General features: G+C 49.6%; 1 protein-coding gene across 1 annotated transcript in view; it reads left to right on the top strand.

The window, feature by feature from the left end:
- The window catches only part of LOC147710150 (E3 ubiquitin-protein ligase TRIM39-like), an 86,835-nt gene that overhangs the window by 15,227 nt on the left and 51,625 nt on the right, over positions 1-19,983 (top strand). Inside the window, exon 2 of the mRNA XM_086920839.1 lies at positions 5,800-5,895. Within this exon, the coding sequence (XP_086776965.1) occupies positions 5,800-5,895 (96 nt within the window). The remainder of the gene's footprint in view (positions 1-5,799; positions 5,896-19,983) is intronic.

Below are 19,983 nucleotides of genomic sequence, written 5' to 3'. Positions count from 1 at the left end.
GGCCTCCAGGCCCTGTCTGCAAAAGTGTCTCCCCGACCCATGAGCCGCGCTAAAGAAAGCTGTGCAAAATGTCCGTTCCTGATGAAAGCGTCGTGTGAGGTGTGTCACACAACTGGGGACACCTCTCGGTCGGTGCTCACTGGCAATGTCTAGTGGATAGCGAAGGCTCTCCCCCGTGATGGTGCCCGGGATAGTGAAGGAATACCCAATGTCGGGGCCACCAATCCCTGGACGTGCTCCCCAGCTGCGGCTCACCTACTAGAACTGTGAAAATGAGAGGACCTCAGACCTACAGGGGTAAGAGGGCTCGAATCGCACATCGCCGTCACCTCTAGGGCCCCACACCCCACGTGACACTTGCTGGTGTAGGGGCCCCCCTTATCCTTATCTCTAAGGTGTTGCAGTGCTAGGCAGCCTGTCAGCGTGGGGCATATACAGTGTCGAGACTGGTCCCTTGGTGTCTAGCTCTTCACCGTCATCAACACTCTCCTCCCAGGGAGCACGGGGAAGGCCTTGTCTGTCTTCGTGCAATGGTCTGGTAGGAGGGAAGTATCGTGCCCTCCTGATCGAATCCGTCCGCTCTAGCGTAGTAGTGGTCACTTTTAGTGGCGAAGTATGTAGAGCCCGACGGCGCTGAGAGGAAGGGCCCAATACTCTTAAGTGCGCCTGGCAGTCTATTGCACAGCAGTATGGTTCACCTCAGCAGGGGCAGTGGGTATATGCCGCCCTCCGCATTCCTCTCTGGGGGCGTTTGGGAGAAAGGCACCGTCCGGCAGGGCACAATAACCGGAGGCACCGCCACCAGTCCAAAGTTGGCACAATGCACCTCCTGTGGAAGTTCGCCTGTCCCAGTGCATCTGTGAGGGGCCCCGATAGTGATGGGCTCTGGGGTGCTAGGGAGCGCACGGAGGGGCATGGCCTACAGTTCTGGCGCACTCAGCTGTCAAATCGCGCTAAGTAGCGTCTCACCTTAGAGGGGATGACACAACTCCTCCCGCGAGTTTATATCCACGCCGCCATCTTGTCTCGGTGAAGGAGGTACGCTACATGTGCTCCAGGCCCCGGGTACCGGCGCCTGCTCTCTTCAATCCTCCCACTTGCGGCCAGTGTACAGCGGGGTACACCCGCAGACTGCAGCGAGAACGTCCTCAAGCCACAGTGCCGGACTCTACCGCTTCCGATCACCTCCGCAGCGGGATGGCCGCCGGACCCTTCCAGTGCGGCACGTCCTAGGCTCTGGAGACGGGAATCAAGCAGGCGCGCTGCACGAAAGGCACAGGGGAGATGCGAGGACTCGTCTCTGGTCCGGTCAGTGTCCAAATCTGCCAGAAGAGTTGTGCTTGTTGAAGCTGTGCAGGTGAGGCCCGGGTAACGGACAGGAGTGGTGGGTAGGCACGTCCTACTCTGCCGCCATCTTGGACACGCCCCATCCATCTTTAATGTCAAGGTAGACCAATCAATGGTTGGATCATGCTTCTGGAGCCAAGGTAACCGTAAAATCACCCTATATTTGGGAGCTTGGATGATGTCAAATGTAATTAACTCACAGTGGTCGTCCTTATACCATACCTCGTGCTCCCTCATATTAAACCGAATGGGACCGGATTCTAAGAGTTTGCCATCCCCCACTAACACACCCTCAGGGGTTCTCTTCTCAATCAGTTCTACTCCCAGTCTGAGGGCTTCCTTTTCGTCCACGAAGCAGCCTGTGGCCCATGAATCCACCATGACTTGGATATGTTTTTTTTCTTGACACACAACAAACTCCATGTTGATGAAGAAGTGTTCTGAACTATCACTGGAATTGTTCTTCACTGAAGGGATTTCACTAATGCTCAAGGATTCCCCTTCCATACTTCTCAAGCAAATCAGTTTCCGACGACTTGTCCGCTGTCTTTGCGCCCATTTTTCCAAACTTGGCATGACTGTTTCTAGGCTTAACAGGGCACTCGCGGAGGTAATGACTTTCTTCCCGCAGTATAAACATAGTCCCTGTTTCCGCCGGTATTCCCGTTCATTGGGTGTGAGAGAAGCCCAGATTGCCCCTATCTCCATGGGTTCAGAAGGAGTCAATCCATGCTCGGAGGTCTTTGGCTGGTCAAAGCGCTGAGGTACTCGTTCCCTTCTTCTGGGGTCACCTTTACGTTCCTTCAAGCGATGATCCTGGCGCAATGTTAGTTTTATCAACCCGGGGCAGCTCCACCGATGCACCCATCACAGAGCTCCACCGATGCTCCCACAGAGCTCCACCGATGCACCCAACACAGAGCTCCACCGATGCCCCCAACACAGAGCTCCACCGATGCCCCCACCACAGAGCTCCACCGATGCACCCACCACAGAGCTCCACTGATGCCCCCACCACACAGCTCCACTGATGCCCCCATCACACAGCTCCACCAATGCACCCACCACCCAGCTCCACCGATGCCCCCATCACACAGCTCCACCGATGCCCCCATCACATAGCTCCACCAATGCACCACCACCCAGCTCCACCGATGCACCCACCCCACAGCTCCACCGACACATCTCCACCGATGCCCCCATCACACAGCTCCACCGATGCCCCCATCACACAGCTCCACCGATGCCCCCATCACACAGCTCCACCGATGCACCCACCACCCAGCTCCACCGATGCACCCACCGCACAGCTCCACCGGCACAGCTCCACCGATGCACCCAGCTCCACTGATGCAACCACCACACAGCTCCACTGACACAGCTCCACCGATGCACCCACCACACAGCTCCACTGATTCACCCACCACAGAGCTCCACCGATGCACCCACCACAGAGCTCCACCGATGCACCCACCACAGAGCTCCACCGATGCACCCTCCACAGAGCTCCACCGATGCACCCTCCACAGAGCTCCACCTATGCCCCCACCACAGAGCTCCACCTATGCCCCCACCACACAGCTCCACCGATGCCCCACCACACAGCTCCACCGATGCCCCCACCACACAGCTCCACCGATGCCCCCACCACACAGCTCCACTGATGCACCCACCATACAGCTCCACGGATGCACCCACCACACAGCTCCACGAGGCACCCACCACACAGCTCCACGGAGGCACCCACCACACAGCTCCCCTGATGCACCCACCACACAGCTCCACCTACACAGCTCCACCGATGCACCCACCACCCAGCTCCACCGATGCACCCACCACCCAGCTCCACCGATGCACCCACCACACAGCTCCACCGACACAGCTCCACCGATGCACCCACCACACAGCTCCACCGATGCACCCACCACACAGCTCCACCGATGCTCCAACTAAGCTCCACCAATGCACCCACCACCCAGCTCCACCGATGCACCCACCACACAGCTCCATCGACACAGCCCCACTGGTGCACCCACCACACAGCTCCACCAATGCACCCACCACACAGCTCCACCGATGCACCCACCACACAGCTCCACCGATGCACCCACCACACAGCTCCACCGATGCACCCACCACACAGCTCCACCGATGCACCCACCACACAGCTCCACCGATGCACCCACCACACAGCTCCACCGATGCACCCACCACACAGCTCCACCGATGCACCCACCACACAGCTCCACCGAGGCACCCACCACACAGCTCTACCGAGGCACCCACCACACAGCTCCACCGAGGCACCCACCACACAGCTCCACCGATGCAGCCACCACACAGCTCCACCGACACAGCTCCACCCACCACCCAGCTCCACCGATGCACCCACCACACAGCTCCACCGACACAGCTCCACCGATGCACCCACCACACAGCTCCACCGATGCACCCACCACACAGCTCCACCGATGCACCCACCACACAGCTCCACCAAGGCACCCACCACACAGCTCCACCGATACACCCACCACACAGCTCCACAGATGCACCCACCACACAGCTCCACAGATGCACCCACCACACAGCTCGCCGATGCACCCACCACACAGCTCCACCGATGCACCCACCACACAGCTCCACCGATGCACCCACCACACAGCTCCACCGATGCACCCACCACACAGCTCCACCGATGCACCCACCACACAGCTCTACCGAGGCACTCACCACACAGCTCTACCGAGGCACCCACCACACAGCTCCACCGAGGCACCCACCACACAGCTCCACCGATGCACCCACCACACAGCTCTACCAATGCTCCAACTAAGCTCCACCAATGCACCCACCACACAGCTCCACCAATGCACCCACTAAGCTCCACTGATGCACACACCACTCAGCGCAACCACAGCATCACTCAGCGCAACCACAGCATCACTGGTTCAAATATGTTCTTTCAATGTTTCAAGCTGTTTTCAAGCTTTCACGCTTTATTACAAATCACAAAAAAATGTTAATATTTCACTTCTGTTCTTGGATTTTCATCACAATAAAAAACACTGAACATAATCTTCACAAAAGTTATTTAGAAAAGTTTAAGCTATTGCCATTACAAATTAAATAAATTATTTAAGTATTAATTATTTAAAAAAATTAAAAGCCATTGTTATTTGTAATATCAATACATCTAAGTCACGTAAATACAAAACATGTTGCATTACAAATGCTATAGTTGTCACATTTGCGAAAGTTATAACTATTGGCATTGTAAATGACAAAGCTAGTTTCTATTCTACTGGATGTATTTAGAGCAAAAGTACCTGCCTCCCTTCTATACGGAATAGAGTTAATTGACCCAAAAAATTGGAGCTTTTTAAATTCCTCGGAAGGAAAAATTTTACGTAGTTTATTATCCGTTAGCACAGCAAATTCAACTGCTACCTTAAGACAGGAACTCGGCTTACGCAGCAGCTGGGTCCAAGGTTTGGCTGGTATCATACGCTGGGTTGTAAGTCTTGCAAAGAGTGAGCCCAATACCTTAAGACATCTCATAAAAAATGAATTGCTGGGAAACTTTAATAACTATTCTTCGATTGTAAAAAATTTCAGATATGCTGTGGGCCAATTGCAATTAGATAAAGATGTTCTATTTTCTTTATCTTCCTATCAGTTAAAAACCCTTTTGAAGTCCTCCACGTGGGAACTTGGGTTTAGACTGGGTAGAGATTTCCGGTTGTTGAAAAAAGGCTGTACTCCTGTTATTGAGTCCTGTCTATTGAGGAAAGCTCAACCGTACACTCAATGGAACATTCCTCACGGCGTTAGATGCCTAGTGTTTTTAGTAAGACAGGATTTGCTTCCGTTGAAATCTCTTTATTCCAGATGGTATGGCCATTCAGCGGTCTGTGATTTTTGTCAGATGTATGACCAAGATTTGGCTCATGTCATTTTCGTTTGTCCAGCTCTGATGACTTTCAGGCGAAGATGGTTAAGACCAATTTGCCTACAACTCAACATTTTGTCAGCCTCTGCTTTTCGGGCGGCTATGATTAACCCGCCAAATGAAATGTTTTGTTTTAAACTGTACAAATTCTTCAAATGTTTTTTGGATCTGTATTAAGTTGATAATTTTTAAACTGTTGTGTATTTGATGCTATATGCATGTTTGAAATTTTACGTTTAATGTTTTTTTGTATGCATATTTTATGTCTTTTTATGTGGACCTCGTAAAGAGTTCCGTTATCATAATAATAAAAACTTGAAACTTGACAAAGCTATTAATTTAGCTATTTTAAAAAATAACACATAAATAAAAATAAAAAAATTTATAAGACCAATAGCTCAAATTTTCCTAATGCGAGCCCTATTGCAATTCCAATGCTTGTTTTGTAATTAAGACCACACTCGACAGATCTACACTTATTTCTTGCACTCTCATCCCTGCAGGTGAAACTTCAAGAGTGGCTGCTTGTCCTGAAGAAGCAGGAGGGATATTTTCTGGAGTCTAAACTCAAGGAGGAGGAACAATATAAAACCATGAGGGTGAGTGGCTGCAGTGAGTGCTGTGTCTCTGTATATGTCTGTGCCCATGTCTTTGTGTGGCCTCTTAAAGTTCAAGACACACAGAGGTGGATGAGTCCCCCTACAGACTGGTCATGGTCCTCACCAGATACTGACTGGAGTTACTGCACCTGGATATTGGGGCTGAAATCGGACATGGGCGCGTCCTAAAAAACATAAAATCAAGTATTACTCTTCTGACCTTAAGGTCGAACTTGCATACTCACACGGTGTGTGTTAGAGAAGTGTGCAGTGGTGTGGCATTATCTGGCTGTGAGTATGTACCAGCATGTGTGTGTGCATATGTGTGTGTGTGTGTGTATGTTCACTCTTAGGTGTACGTTTTCTAAGTATGTGTTAATGTATGGATAGTCTTTGGGAGTACATGCATGTCTGCTCGTCCCTATATCTGTCGGTTTTTTCGGCATGGACTACTGCTTGTGTGTGTCTCCATATTCATATATAGATTTTGAGCCGCAGAGTATACAAATACATGTCCTTATCTTTATGCATGCGTGTTTGAGGGTTGTGTATGCTTTAGTCTGGATTTATTGGCTGTGAGTTTGTACCTACATAAGTGGATGCCTGCCTGTGGGCTTGTATATCACATGGTCTGGTGGCATTCGTGAGTGTGCAAATACATGTGTGCATCTGTGAGTTTGTGACGTGTATGCATAAGTCTGGAGTCATAATTCTGTGAGATTTTATATGCATTTGTGTGTGAGTATATATGTATGAATGTGTGTCTCCGAGTCTGTGCAAGCATGGACTGAAGATATCCATCTGTGAGTTTGTACAAGGTTTGTGTGTGAGTCTGCAAATCAATGTGTGTGTCTGTATGAGTGTGTACCTCTGTGGATGTGTGTATGTATGGATTTGAAGTTATCTATCCATCCATCAAACTGAGCAAGCATAGTTTAAGGCCTTTCCTAAACAAAGGTTTTAGCAATGTAATAATGCTACGGTATTGTATATACATCGTCGAACACAATAAATAATATACCTCCCTCTAGACCTCTATTTCTTTACCTTGTAGTATGAATCTTAATGGGTTATAACTACATTTTGTGAAACATCATGGATACATCATCATCTTATTAAAAAATTGTATTTATTCATTTTAGTTGGTATTTGTATTCATTTACATTGATAGTATCAAAACAGGGAAAAATGTAATCTAAAAAGACATACATATTAATAAAAATCTTTTTGTCACAAGTTTTACTGTTTTATACATTTTCTACATAGACCAACAATTTCACATCTTTATATACACACTAGCAGCCCGTCCCGAAGTTGTCCGGGGTAGAAAATGTATGTGTGTAATGTTTGTAATGTTAAAGGATAATTTATTTTAAGATTTCACGGTATACAACATTTTTGGTTTCATTGGAATGTGGCCGTAGAATAAATTGATTTAGTACATTGCCGGACCTAGAGAGTGCTACTTTTAATGATGTCTTGGCATGAGTGTGCGTTTTTGAGTGCTGTTTTCAGTTGCAGCGCGTTGTTGTTATTTTAATTTCCTTGGTTGTGTGTTGGTTTTGATTGTAAGTAATTTGCTGTCATCAACTTACTTTTTTTAGATTTCGCCTAAGTGAAAGCTGCGCACGCAGCTTTTCACGAAGGTGAAAACCTAATGAGAACAGTATGTGGCTTGGTCACCGGCTCTCTGTTCCATTGGCTAGCTCCATAAATGGAGGCTAGCCATTGGAACAGAGATCTGTCCATCATGGCCGGACCAGATTCGTGGGCGTTCCCGTAATTTCTTCCCTCTCCGCCCCTCTGTGCGCGTCATCTCGGCGGTGGGCGGGTTGTTATTTTTTTTTTCTTTCCAAGGTTGTTTTTGGTCATTTCTCCAGGCCGACCGCCGCCGGAAGAAGTCCAGGTGAGTGCCCCCCCCCCTCCCGCTGTCCGTGTGCCCGTTCCCGCACCCCCCCCCCCCTCCCCCTGTCCGTGTGCCCGTTCCCGCACCCCCCCCCCCTCCCCCTGTCCGTGTCTCCGGCCTCTGGGCTCCCCAGTCTGCTTACCGCTTGTTTGTTATGGGAAGGTCTGAGTTTAAACTCGGCAGAAAGGGAAAACAGATTGGGAGACTGTGCCCGAAGGGATACACAAGGTAAAACCTCACTGCGTGAGGACTGGACGAGGAAGGAAGAATCGAAGTAATGAAGGTACTGAGTACCGGCACTTTGATTTTGCTAGGGAGACTACCGGCACTTCTCAGAAACAAGCCCTTTTATTTTTTCCATTTCAAGCACTGAGATTACTGGTATATAATCAGAGCACTCCTCGCTGCCGTTACTGCTGCGCTGATGTTGGCCCCTCTGGGCGAGGCTGGAAGATGAACTTGTGAATCCCAGTGATCTGAGGCGTTGTCTGCACATTCCTCGCCGCATTCCTTCCTCTCGGAGTGGAATCTCCCTTCCTTGGCAGGCTAGTGTGATGAAAGTTGCTTCTCTTGACGCGAAGGGACAGGGCGTGCAGACTTGCCTCCAGAGCGTCGCTGTAATGAAGAAACGGTCCGTTTACGCCTCCTGTCCGGTCTAGACTCGCATTCGTGTGCATTTTCCTCAGTGGCGACGACCCAGTGTGTCATTGGCTCTAATGTAATGAAGGAAATACAGCCCCATGTTGTTTGAATTGTAAAACACTACAATGACCGGAGTACAGGATTCTAAGCCCCGGTGCCACTGCACCTGCTTCACCAACGGAACCTACTCCCCTGGTTTTACTGGACCCTTCTGTTCCAAGGTGTACTTAATTGTATTGTCTAGAGACTCTAGACTCTAGTGCAAGTGTGGCGCGCGTTTCTGCCGTTCAAATCCAAGTCACTTTTAGAAAATGTCCAACGGAATGACGTCACTAGCCGTGTTCTTAAACCGGTGTTCGGCTGACTACTGAAAGGACCGGCACCGTACCCTCTGTGGCATGCCAGGTGGTCGTCAGGAGTGCACATACCTTTTCAAGGCTGGTATGTATTCTTTACTACTGCCCCCATCGCCTTATGGTTTCATTTTCCTGTTCTCTTGTTAAAAGCCAGGCACTACTTGCTGTTTGTTGGCAGTAGAGCGAAGACTCGGCAGCTGTCCCTGAATTTGCAAGTATTTATTTTCTGTTTCATTATTTTATCTTTCTTGGATAAAAGCGCCTAACCGACAACAGGCTCCTTCTAGGCGCTGGTGAAAATCTGAGATTGCTCCGGATTGGATGTATTCGCACTCTATTTGTGTTACTTGTAGGCCGTTAGTCCATGTGTTTTATTTGCTGCTTAATTACAATACTGACGTGTATTCTAATAAATTACCATCAATACCATGTGTGGTAAGACTTATGTGCTCCGAATCATCACAGATGTGGCGAGGAGAGGTAGATCATCCGTGATGGCAGAGCAGAAAACCTCGGGATTGTTGAATACCTTTAGTATGCGTCGACTTAATGGGATTGTGGACTCATTTATCTCCATAATAAACATGAGCGAGAGAGAAACGTCAGTTTTTCCTAAATTAATTCAATAAAACACAAAAGAAAGAGTTCGCTACCTACCTCACCAAGGATCATTAAGGGTCTCTAGCTCAAGACCAGGTGGGGGGAGGGGTTAATTATTGTTAAACCCTCACTCACCAGCCTAGTTGCTGAATGCTTGTAGGTGTGCTTCAACACCTGTTTTTTTTTTGGGTGCATTGTACGTGTAAGTGATTTAAAGCTTACTTTGCAGTGTGACTAGGGAGTGCTAGGGACTGCAGACTGACTGCAGAGTGACTAGAGACTGCAGAGTGACTGCAGAGTGATTGCAGAGTGCTAGGGAGTGCAGAGTGACCGCAGAGTGCTAGGGAGTGCAGAGTGACCGCAGAGTGCTAGGGAGTGCAGAGTGACTGCAGAGTGACTAGGGAGTGCAGAGTGACTAGGGAGTGCAGAGTGACTAGGGAGTGCTAGGGAGTGCTAGGGAGTGCTAGGGAGTGCTAGGGAGTGCTAGGGAGTGCTAGGGAGTGCTAGGGGGTAAAAGGGAGTGCAAGGGAGTGCAAGGGAGTGCAAGGGAGTGCAAGGGAGTGCAGAGTGACTAGGGAGTGCAGAGTGACTAGGGAGTACAGAGTGACTAGGGAGTGCAGAGTGACGAGGGAGTGCAGAGTTGTGAGTGGTGAGTGCAGAGTTGTGAGTGCAGAGTGGTGAGTGGTGAGTGCAGAGTGGTGAGTGCAGAGTGCAGAGTGACTAGGGAGTGATAGGGAGTTGTCAGAACCGCTAAAGCTGATGCCTGTGTTTGCGGTATACATACCCCACAAGAGAGTCAGGAGTTCCCACATAGCAATGAGTGGACAGGGCTGGTCCACTACTGGAGACTAAAGATGGCCGCTGGAATGGAGCAGGAGGTGGGCATTCTAGCCTCTGGAGACACAGCAGCTTGAGAATTCAAAATTTGCAAACATTCGTGGCAAGAATTTTCAATTCTATTAAGGACTAGGAGGCAAGGATTATGCTAGTCTCATTTCTTTATTTAGAAATGCCCAGCAGCCATATAAAAACTACATTACCCAGAAACACTTGGGTCATAACCATAGAGTCCGTACTATAAATAGCCATGTAGACAATCCCACTTCCTCTTTCTTTGGTGAGAAGGAAATCCAGGACAGCAGTAAACAGTATAAGAAAGTCAATGTCAAAGCAAACCCAATCCAGGGCAACAAAGGAAAGTTCAAAACAGCAACCGCCGAAGGCAGAAACAGGAAACAATCGTCAGAGAAGAAAGCAGGAACATCCACGTCGCACTGCAGGCACATCATTTGGGATCAGATCCTGAAAAAAGATACAAAGCCGTAATACACGTCCATCATATATAGGAACATGTCAACGAAGGGCGGGAAAAGAAAAACAAGGCAGTAGTAACAATCGAGGACAGAGTAAGTCATGAACATTGTTCAATAAATACAATATATAAACAATGGGTGGGATAATCCTGGCCTCCTAGTCCTTAATAGAATTGAAAATTCTTGTCACGAATGTTTGCAAATTTTGAATTCTATTTCAGGACAGGAGGCTCCGATTATGCTTGTTTGAAGCTCTTCCACCACAACAGAAGCAACAGTAGCAATAGGCTTAAAGTAAAAGGTTTTAAAAACAGAATCTGATGACCAGTCTGCAGCTTTCATAATGTCCCACAAGGTGGCACCCAAAGAGAAGGCCTTAGAGGCCATGGCCCCACTGGCAGAATGAGCCCCAAAAACAGAAACATCAATGCCTGCTTCCCCCATAAGCCACCGTACCCATCGAGCCAATGTGGCAGGAGTAACGGGGCGAAAGGGCTTTTGCAATGTAATCAACAATTGACCTTGCATATCAGAGCAAAGAAGAGAAGTACTCACCTCATAATCTTTAAGGAACTGGACAACACAAAGGTTAGGACGAGCAGGAAACGAAGGGTAAGAAATGACCTCAGTATTGGTTTTAGTGCGCCTGGAAAGGCGAAAGGTAACCCCTTCAGGTGTGAAGCAACGTCCAGCCAGATCTAACGCGCTGACATCAGAAACCCGTTTGCAGGAAAGCAAACACAACAACATAGTAAGTTTGGCCGAAAGTTGTTTGCGAGATAATAAAGAATTGATCGGCCAAGCCTCCAAAAAACGTAAGACAACCGAAACGTCCCATAAAGAAACATATTTGGGACGTGGAGGAGTAGCCAGCCGAATACCCTTAAGGACCTTAGTCACAAGAGGATGTTCCCCCACAGGTTTCCCATCTATAGGAAGATGGCCCGCTGAAATAGCGGAACGGAAATTGTTGACTGCGGTACGCCAAACCAGAAGAAGAAGATAGAGATGCCAAAAAATTGACAATCAAGGAGACATCAGCTGATGTCGGATCAACTTGCCGTTGAGCACACCAATCACTCCAACATTTCCATGAACCTCTGTAACGTTTGTGTGTACCTGTGGCCCAGGCGTTGCTGAGGAATCTGGTAGCGTCCGCAGAAAGGGCTGAAACCGCCCAACGTTCCCTGAAATCCGCCACGCCAGGAGAAGGAGGGAGCCTGACTGAACCAGGGGATGGGGATTCTGAAGCGGATCGAGTAGGAGATTCCACTTCTGAGGAAGAAGAAACAGTAACGCGCATGCCATTTCCAGCAGAACAGGGAATCACGGCTGAGCCCTCCACAGAGGAGCAATCAGAATCAATGTCGCATAAGCCAGAACCCTGGGGAGCATCATGAATGGGGGAAACGCATAACATAGGGACGACGGCCACGGTTGAAGGAAAGCATCCGTGGCCAGAGCCTCCGGATCCGGTCTCCAACTGAAGAACTGGGGAAGTTGGGTGTTGAGACGGGACGCAAAGAGGTCGATCAGACAAGGGCCCCTTGGCGAAACACACGAGGATGGAGCCTCCAGTCGCTGAAATCCTTCAGATACCTGGAGTTCCAATCCGCCGCAAGATTGCGGGAACCGGGAAGGTATTCCGAAATAACTGTGCTCTTGTGCTGAAGACAGTAGTGCCAAAACTCCTTGGCAATCTCCGCCAACAATCTCGACCGAGTCCCTCCCAGCTTGTTGATGTATCGGACTGCCGACACATTGTCCATCCGAAGAAGGATACAGCAGTGGGACTGAAGAGGCGACAGGCACTTGATCGCAAACGATCCCGCCAGCAATTCCAAACAATTTATGTGGAGTGAAAGTTCCTCCGGAGACCACCGTCCCCCCGTCGAGATCGGACTGCAGCGGGCCCCAACGACTGGCATCCGACTCGATCACAATCTCCGGAGAGGAGACGAAAAGAGCTCGGCCGTTCCAGGTGTCCATATGGTCCAACCACCATTGCATTTCCGACTTCGCTTCCTCCGAGAGAGGAATCTGATCGGAATAACGAAGGCCCCTTTGAAGATGTTGAATCTTCAGGCGCTGCAGCGCACGATAGTGCAGCGGAGCAGGAAATATTGCTTGCAGGGAAGACGCTAAGAGACCGACAACACGTGCTAACGATCTCAACGATACAGTCGGACTCGATATAACGGAATTCAATTCCCGCTTGATGTAACGAATCTTCTGATGGGGTAGCAGAAGTTGACAAGTGAGGGAATTGACCCTGAACCCCAAAAATCGATCACTTGAGTAGGTTGTAGTACAGACTTGGGAACATTCACTAGAAAGCCGAGGGACTGAAGGTCTATCGTCCAGTCCAGATGAGTCATCAGCTTGACAGGACAATCCGCCAGAAGGAGGATGTCGTCCAAATAGATGATCAAGCGAACTCCGCGACTGCGGAGAGACTCCACTACCGGACGCAATAGCTTCGTGAAGCACCAAGGTGCTGACGAAAGGCCGAAGGGTAGAACCTGATACTGATACCAAGTCCCCAGCCACTGAAACTGCAGAAAGCGGCGGTGGGGACGGAAGATCAGAACAGAGAGGTAAGCATCCTTGAGGTCCAGACGAACCATCCAATCCCTTTCCCGCAGGAGATCCCTGAGCAGATGGATGCCCTCCATCTTGAAGTGACGATAAACCACTCCAGCTTTGAATTCCTTCAGATTGAGAACCAACCTCGATCCCTCTCCCTTCTTCTCTACCAGGAAGACTGAACTGGCAAAACCTTGAGGATGGCGCACTGTCGGCACAATTGCCTCCTTCAATTCCAGAGACTTGAGTTCCTCTGTGATGAACTCTTGACTTTGTTTTGAGAATTGAAGGGGGAAGGGAGGACGAGACTGGCGTAAGGGATGATAGAACTCGATTTTGAATCCCTGAACCGTCTCCAGCACCCAAGCATCGCTGGAGATTGCGCGCCAATTGGCTAGAAAATGGCGAATCCTGCCCCCCAGAACAACGCTGCATGCAGGAAGAAGTTTTACCTGAAGTGGCGGAATCCTGATATCCTCCGGAGGCGCCACCGGAACGTCCTTTTTTGTATTGTCCACGACCCTTTCTGGAGGGATAGAAATTTGAACGCTGGGTGTAGCCCAAATCCTGCTGGCCTCCCCTATGGGACTGATACCCACGCTGACTGGGTGGTTGTTGACCACGGCCGGACGAGCGTCCCCTGTATCGTCCGGCCCTGTTGAAAACCGGACGCATGGCCCGCTTTAAAGATGCCTGGGCTTTGTCAATACTACTGAAAGTACTGACGAAATGAGTGAGCTCCTTAAGGAAGGGTTGGCCGAAAAGGAGGCCCTGAGCTGCAGCTCCCGCCTCAGAAGCTGAAAGTTCGGCCAATTTCGGGTCCAATTTAAGAAGAATAGAACGCCGACGCTCACTAGAGAGCGCACAGTTGCCCCAACTGACAAATTGCGCGCTGCTCCCATTCAATTAGTTCATCAGGATCAACTGTGGAGGACGCCTCCTTGGCCATGAAACCCAGGTCCAAGATCTTAGTGAGAGGCCCTGGGAGATCTAAGACCTTGTCCTGACAAGCACGCCAGGACCGATGCAGACCCTTCTTGGGGTCCTTAGAAAATTTCTTTAAGTAACTCAACAAGGTAGGGTCAACCTCAGGCGTGTCCGCTAAGTTATCCGCCAAATCAGGCCACGGTCACTTTGAGCGGAGACGCGCACGCACGTCCTTATCAAATGGTTGGCGGATATGCTGTTGAACATACTCCGCGACAGCCGGGGAGGGAAGCCACGCAGAGGAATGAGGATGTACTATGTCTGCCGGCTCGAAATTCAAAACAGTAGGGTGACTAGGAGCATCTACAAAATGTTCTTTACATTTACGCTTCTTTGGCGGAGGAGGCAGAACCTCAGAGGAGGATGAGGAAGTATGTTGGTCATCACTGTCAACTTCCACCGGAACAGTCTTCAATTTGGAGGAGGACAAGGACTGCGCCAGCCTACGAAAATCAGAAGTATGGGGATTGCCAGGGGAAGAAGAGGACTTCTTAGAAGGCACCCAACCTTGTTGCTGTGCATACTTCTTCAAATGGCGCTTTAGGGGCGTAATGGCGCGCACCAGCGCCTTGTTCATGGAATGTTGAACCCCTTTGTCCAGTGCCTCAACAAGGTCCTGTTCAAAGAACTCGGACCCCTCTTCCTCGTAGTCACCTTCCTCCTCATAGTAATATGACTCACTCATGGTACACAGTAAATGTGCAAATACAGCCCACTAGGTGACTAGAAATCCTGTTTGCCAGTGGCAAGGTCTGAGGGAGTGAAAAAACCTCGCAGCAAACAAGGGAAAGCAGAAAAACTGCGTGAAAAAAGAACAATTAGAGAGTGGAGGGAGGCTTGCTGACAAAAAAAAATGCTCACTCACGGCAAAGCCTATGCAAATTATACAACCGGCACTTTTTCTGAAGCTCCGGTGTCAGAAGGGGTCAGCTGAGAGGCAGTGGGCGTTTTCGTCTATCTGACGAGTCTTAAAGCCGGCTCCGCGATGTCAACAAAGGCAGCGTGAGGTGAGAAAGGCAGCGTGAGAAGAGCTGCGCATGCGCGGGCAAACGGCCGGCCAAACAGCAAGGAACAGCTCGCGCTAGACGCGCGCGAGGCAGAACCACCCCAGAAACTCCACTCCACAGATTTGCGGGACACAGGCGGCACGCGCCCGCCCCAGGGATGTAGCACACGCTCCCTACCGCGAGCACCGAACGCAGTGAAGACACGCGACGAACGGCAGCACTAGCGCGTTAGAAGCGCACAACAACGCGGCACACAGCGCAAGCAAAGCGCGAGCAATATCAAAAGAAATGCACAATTAAGTAATAACAAGTAGAAAGCACTTAACTGGCTGCGGAGCAGCAAAGAAAGAGGAAGTGGGATTGTCTACTTGGCTATTTATAGTACAGACTCTATGGTTATGACCCAAGTGTTTCTGGGTAATGTAGTTTTTACATGGCTGCTGGGCATTTCTAAATAAATCAATCAATCAGTCAATCAATCAATCAAAGCATTTGTATAGCGCACTACTCACCCGGGGGGGTCTCAAGGCGCTAGGGGAGAGGGGGTCCGCTACTGCTCGAACAGCCAGGTCTTGAGCTGCTTCCTGAAGGCGAGGGGGTCCTGGGTCAGGCGGATGTGGGTCGGGAGGGAGTTCCAGGTCTTGGCGGCGAGGTAGGAGAAGGACCTTCCCACTGTGGTGGCTCTTCGGTTGCAGGGGACGGCGGCGAGGGCGTGGCTGGTCGATCGAAGCTGGCGTTTGGGAGCGTAGAAGTGGAGGCGGCTGTTGAGGTATCCTGGGCCTTGGTTGTGCAGGGCTTTGTGTGCGTGGGTGAGGAGACGGAAGGTGATTCGCTTGTTGACCGGGAGCCAGTGCAGGACTCTCAGGTGTCCGGAGATGTGGCTGCGGCGGGGGATGTCCAGGATGAGTCGAGCTGAGGCGTTCTGGATCCGCTGGAGTCTCTTCTGGAGTTTGGCGGTGGTTCCGGCGTAGAGGGAGTTGCCGTAGTCCAGTCGGCTGGTGACGAGTGCCTGGGTGACCGTCTTCCTGGTCTCGGTGGGGATCCACCGGAAGATCTTGCATAGCATGCGTAAGATGTTGAAGCACGACGAGGAGACGGCGTTGACTTGTCTGGTCATGGAGAGGGAGGAGTCCAGGATGAAGCCCAGGTTGCGTGCGTGGTCCGTTGGTTTGGGTGCGCTGCCTAGGGCGGGGGGCCACCATGAGTCGTCCCAGGCGACTAGCATAATCGGAGCCTCCTGTCCTGAAATAGAATCAAGACACAGCGCGAGCGTGTTTACTACGACGCACTTCACTGAAGATTCCAGGCTGAAGAGTTCGTTATAGTAGGAGCGCTTTCCCAAAATAGGAAACCCCTTGAATTAGTCGTGTGAATTTTCCGAAAATCATCCCAGAGAGCTGTTGGCAAGATTTATGTTCTAACTCGGCAATTAGTCTTGCGCGAGTCATTTCCTGAAGAGAAAACCCGGAGCAGAGTCTGAATTCATCGCGTTTCATGTGACAGAAAACGAAGACGTTCTGAGCTCAGTAAAAATGAACAATGTTATTTCTGAAGCCTATTTTGAAGTACACAGTTGGATTTTTAATGACAAATACGTTATAATAGACGGCAGCAGTCTATGAGAGAGTTGTGACACTTAAATAAGAATGGAACAAAAAGGTGTTAGCTAAGTTAAAATAAAACGTGGTTCTTCCCTGAAAGAAGTTCGTGTCCTTAAAGGTTAACAGTTCAACTCAAGACCTTAAGCAGAAGAGTAGACTGAGAAAAGGAGAAAATACAGAGGAAGTTAGTTTTTCAAGGATAAATAGAAATGGAGCAAAGTATCCTTATTGAAGAAATTGTAAATATGTAAATACTCACACAAGCAGCAGCAGCTTTAATTCATGGAAACCTAAAGAGAGTGAAAGAGAGAAAAAGATTAAACCAGAGAAAGCTTACATACAGAAACCCCTAATATAGCTAGACCCTTCAGTTAGTGAAGTAAGTACAATTCCTATAATTTAAATAGTAAATAGTGGGTAATATTAATAAGAGAACTAATGTTGTCATTTTCTTCACTAGTAACAACTAATTGATGAGGAAGATTGAAATAATCATTCTAAAATCAGAAGAGCAGCGAAAGTCCAGAAGAGCTAGGGTGGGTGTGAAAATTCAGTAGAGAAATTAGAGTAATAGAGTAGAAAAGTTTGATAGTAACAGTGCATTAAATTACAGGTTCCACTTACTGAACAGACGGTGCCCGCCGACTCTTGACGGAAGGACCCTATCTGGACCAGTCTCTTCTTTGTTTATTATTTTATCCAATTTCCCCCTTCCCTTAAGGTAATGACTAGGGGGTTCTGAGTATAGACCTTCTGGCATTGCCGAGAGGGATTCGGGACCTAGCATCTCTGTTCCCGTGCAAGAACTGGTAAGAGTTATTAAACGAGTGTTTAAAAAAACTTGAGTTCTGACAGGAGTGCAAAGTGACTAGGGAGTGCTAGGGAGTGCAGAGTGACTAGGGAGTGCAGAGTGACTAGGGAGTGCAGAGTGACTAGGGAGTGCTAGGGAGTGCAGAGTGACTAGGGAGTGCAGAGTGACTAGGGAGTGCAGAGTGACTAGGGAGTGCAGAGTGACTAGGGAGTGCTAGGGAGTGCAGAGTGACTAGGGAGTGCAGAGTGACTAGGGAGTGCTAGGGAGTGCAGAGTGACTAGGGAGTGCAGAGTGACTAGGGAGTGCCGAGTGCCAGGGAGTGCCGAGTGCCAGGGAGTGCAGAGTGCCAGGGAGTGCCGAGTGCCAGGGAGTGCAGAGTGCTAGGGAGTGCCGAGTGCTAGGGAGTGCAAGGGAGTGCAGAGTGACTAGGGAGTACAAGGGAGTGCAGAGTGACTAGGGAGTGCAGAGTGACTAGGGAGTGTAAGGGAGTGCAGAGTGACTAGGGAGTGCTAGGGAGAGCAGAGTGACTAGGGAGTGCTAGGGAGTGCAGAGTGACTAGGCAGTGCTAGGGAGTGCAGAGTGACTAGGGAGTGACTAGGGAGTGCAGAGTGCCTGGGAGTGCAGAGTGCCTGGGAGTGCAGAGTGCCTGGGAGTGCAGAGTGCCTGGGAGTGCAGAGTGCCAGGGAGTGCAGAGTGCCAGGGAGTGCAGAGTGCCAGAGAGTGCAAGGGAGTGCAGAGTGACTAGGGAGTGCAAGGGAGTGCAGAGTGACTAGGGAGTGTAAGGGAGTGCAGAGTGACTAGGGAGTGTAAGGGAGTGCAGAGTGACTAGGGAGTGCAAGGGAGTGCAGAGTGACTAGGGAGTGCAAGGGAGTGCAGAGTGACTAGGGAGTGCAGAGTGACTAGGGAGTGCAGAGTGACTAGGGAGTGCAAGGGAGTGCAGAGTGACTAGGGAGTGCAGAGTGACTGCAGAGATTAAGCTAATGGCAAACTAAATGACAATGCCATTTATTTATCTGTTTTCAAAACCAACACATAAATACAAATGTTGTCATTTACAATGCCAATAGCTCTAACTTTTCCAAAGGCGAAACCATTGCATTGTAAATGCTTGTTTGAGTGGTGGATTGAGTGCCTGCCTTTTTTTTCTATATTGAACTTTTTTGTTTTGTGTCCTGGTGAGTGTTAATGATTATTTTGAATGAATTTGCGTTTGATAGGGGTGTTTCCAGTGCCTGTGCGTTGTCGCTCTATTTATGTTCTTCGTTGTGCTTGTTGTCCGTCTATGTAGTTGTTTGATTGGGTGTGCATGATTGTTTATTTAGTGGTTTGAGTGCCTGCGCGTTATTTAGTCCTTTCCTTGTGTGTGCTTGATGCTTTCACATATTAGTGTGGTGTGAATGTGCGTTATCTTTACTTCCTTCATTGTCTTTGCGTGCAGATTTGGAATGTTTTACAGGTGCAAATGTGCGTGCGTGAAGATTCAGAATATTTGTCCTGCCAAATGTGTGTTTGCGAGTGCTTGTTTGAGTGTTAGCGATGTCTCCTTTCTTTTTCCGTAGTCTGCCTGGCTTTGTGTAGCCGTGTGACGGAGCCGTTTATAGTATTTCGGTAAGTACCCAAAGCAAGTCAAAGTGTAACGTCAATGCGGCTTGTCAATGTCCCCGGAAGCCGCCTGTTTTTTTTTTTGTTTACTTCCTTCCCTCTGACAACGTTGACGCGTCCAATCATGACAAAGGTATGTTGGCGCGTGCTTGCTGTCGGTAGCCGCGCCCCTTTGTATGCAAATTAATATTGTGGATTTGCAGGGCCACGATACAGCCACATTGATGTGGCCATTTACTACACCATAACGCGTCGCTGCGGGCATTTACTATAGAATACGGCCATATTTTGAAAGCTGCACATGAAGCTGCGGGCCCATTTACACGGCCAACATCCATAACGCCTCGCTGCGGTCAAGCAAGCCACGCCCCACAACCACGCCCACGATACGCCCACATTGACGTGGCCATTTACTACACCATAACGCATCACTGCGGGCATTTACTATAGCATACGGCCATATTTTGTTTGTAGTACGCGCCCATTTACACTGCCATATATGATTGACGGCCACGATACGTCGACATCCATAACGAACGCCTCGCTGCGGTCAAGCAACGCCACGCCTCACAACCACGCCCACGACACGCCCACTGGAGTAAAGGTGGCTAACTTTGAGGTTGATGAGACGCCACACGCCAGGCCCCCGTGCCCCACGATCACGTCCACGACACACC

This window comes from Lissotriton vulgaris, chromosome 5 (genome assembly GCF_964263255.1).
Source record: "Lissotriton vulgaris chromosome 5, aLisVul1.2, whole genome shotgun sequence".
Lineage (NCBI taxonomy): Eukaryota > Metazoa > Chordata > Amphibia > Caudata > Salamandridae > Lissotriton > Lissotriton vulgaris.
This window is presented reverse-complemented; position numbering and strand designations above follow the sequence as displayed.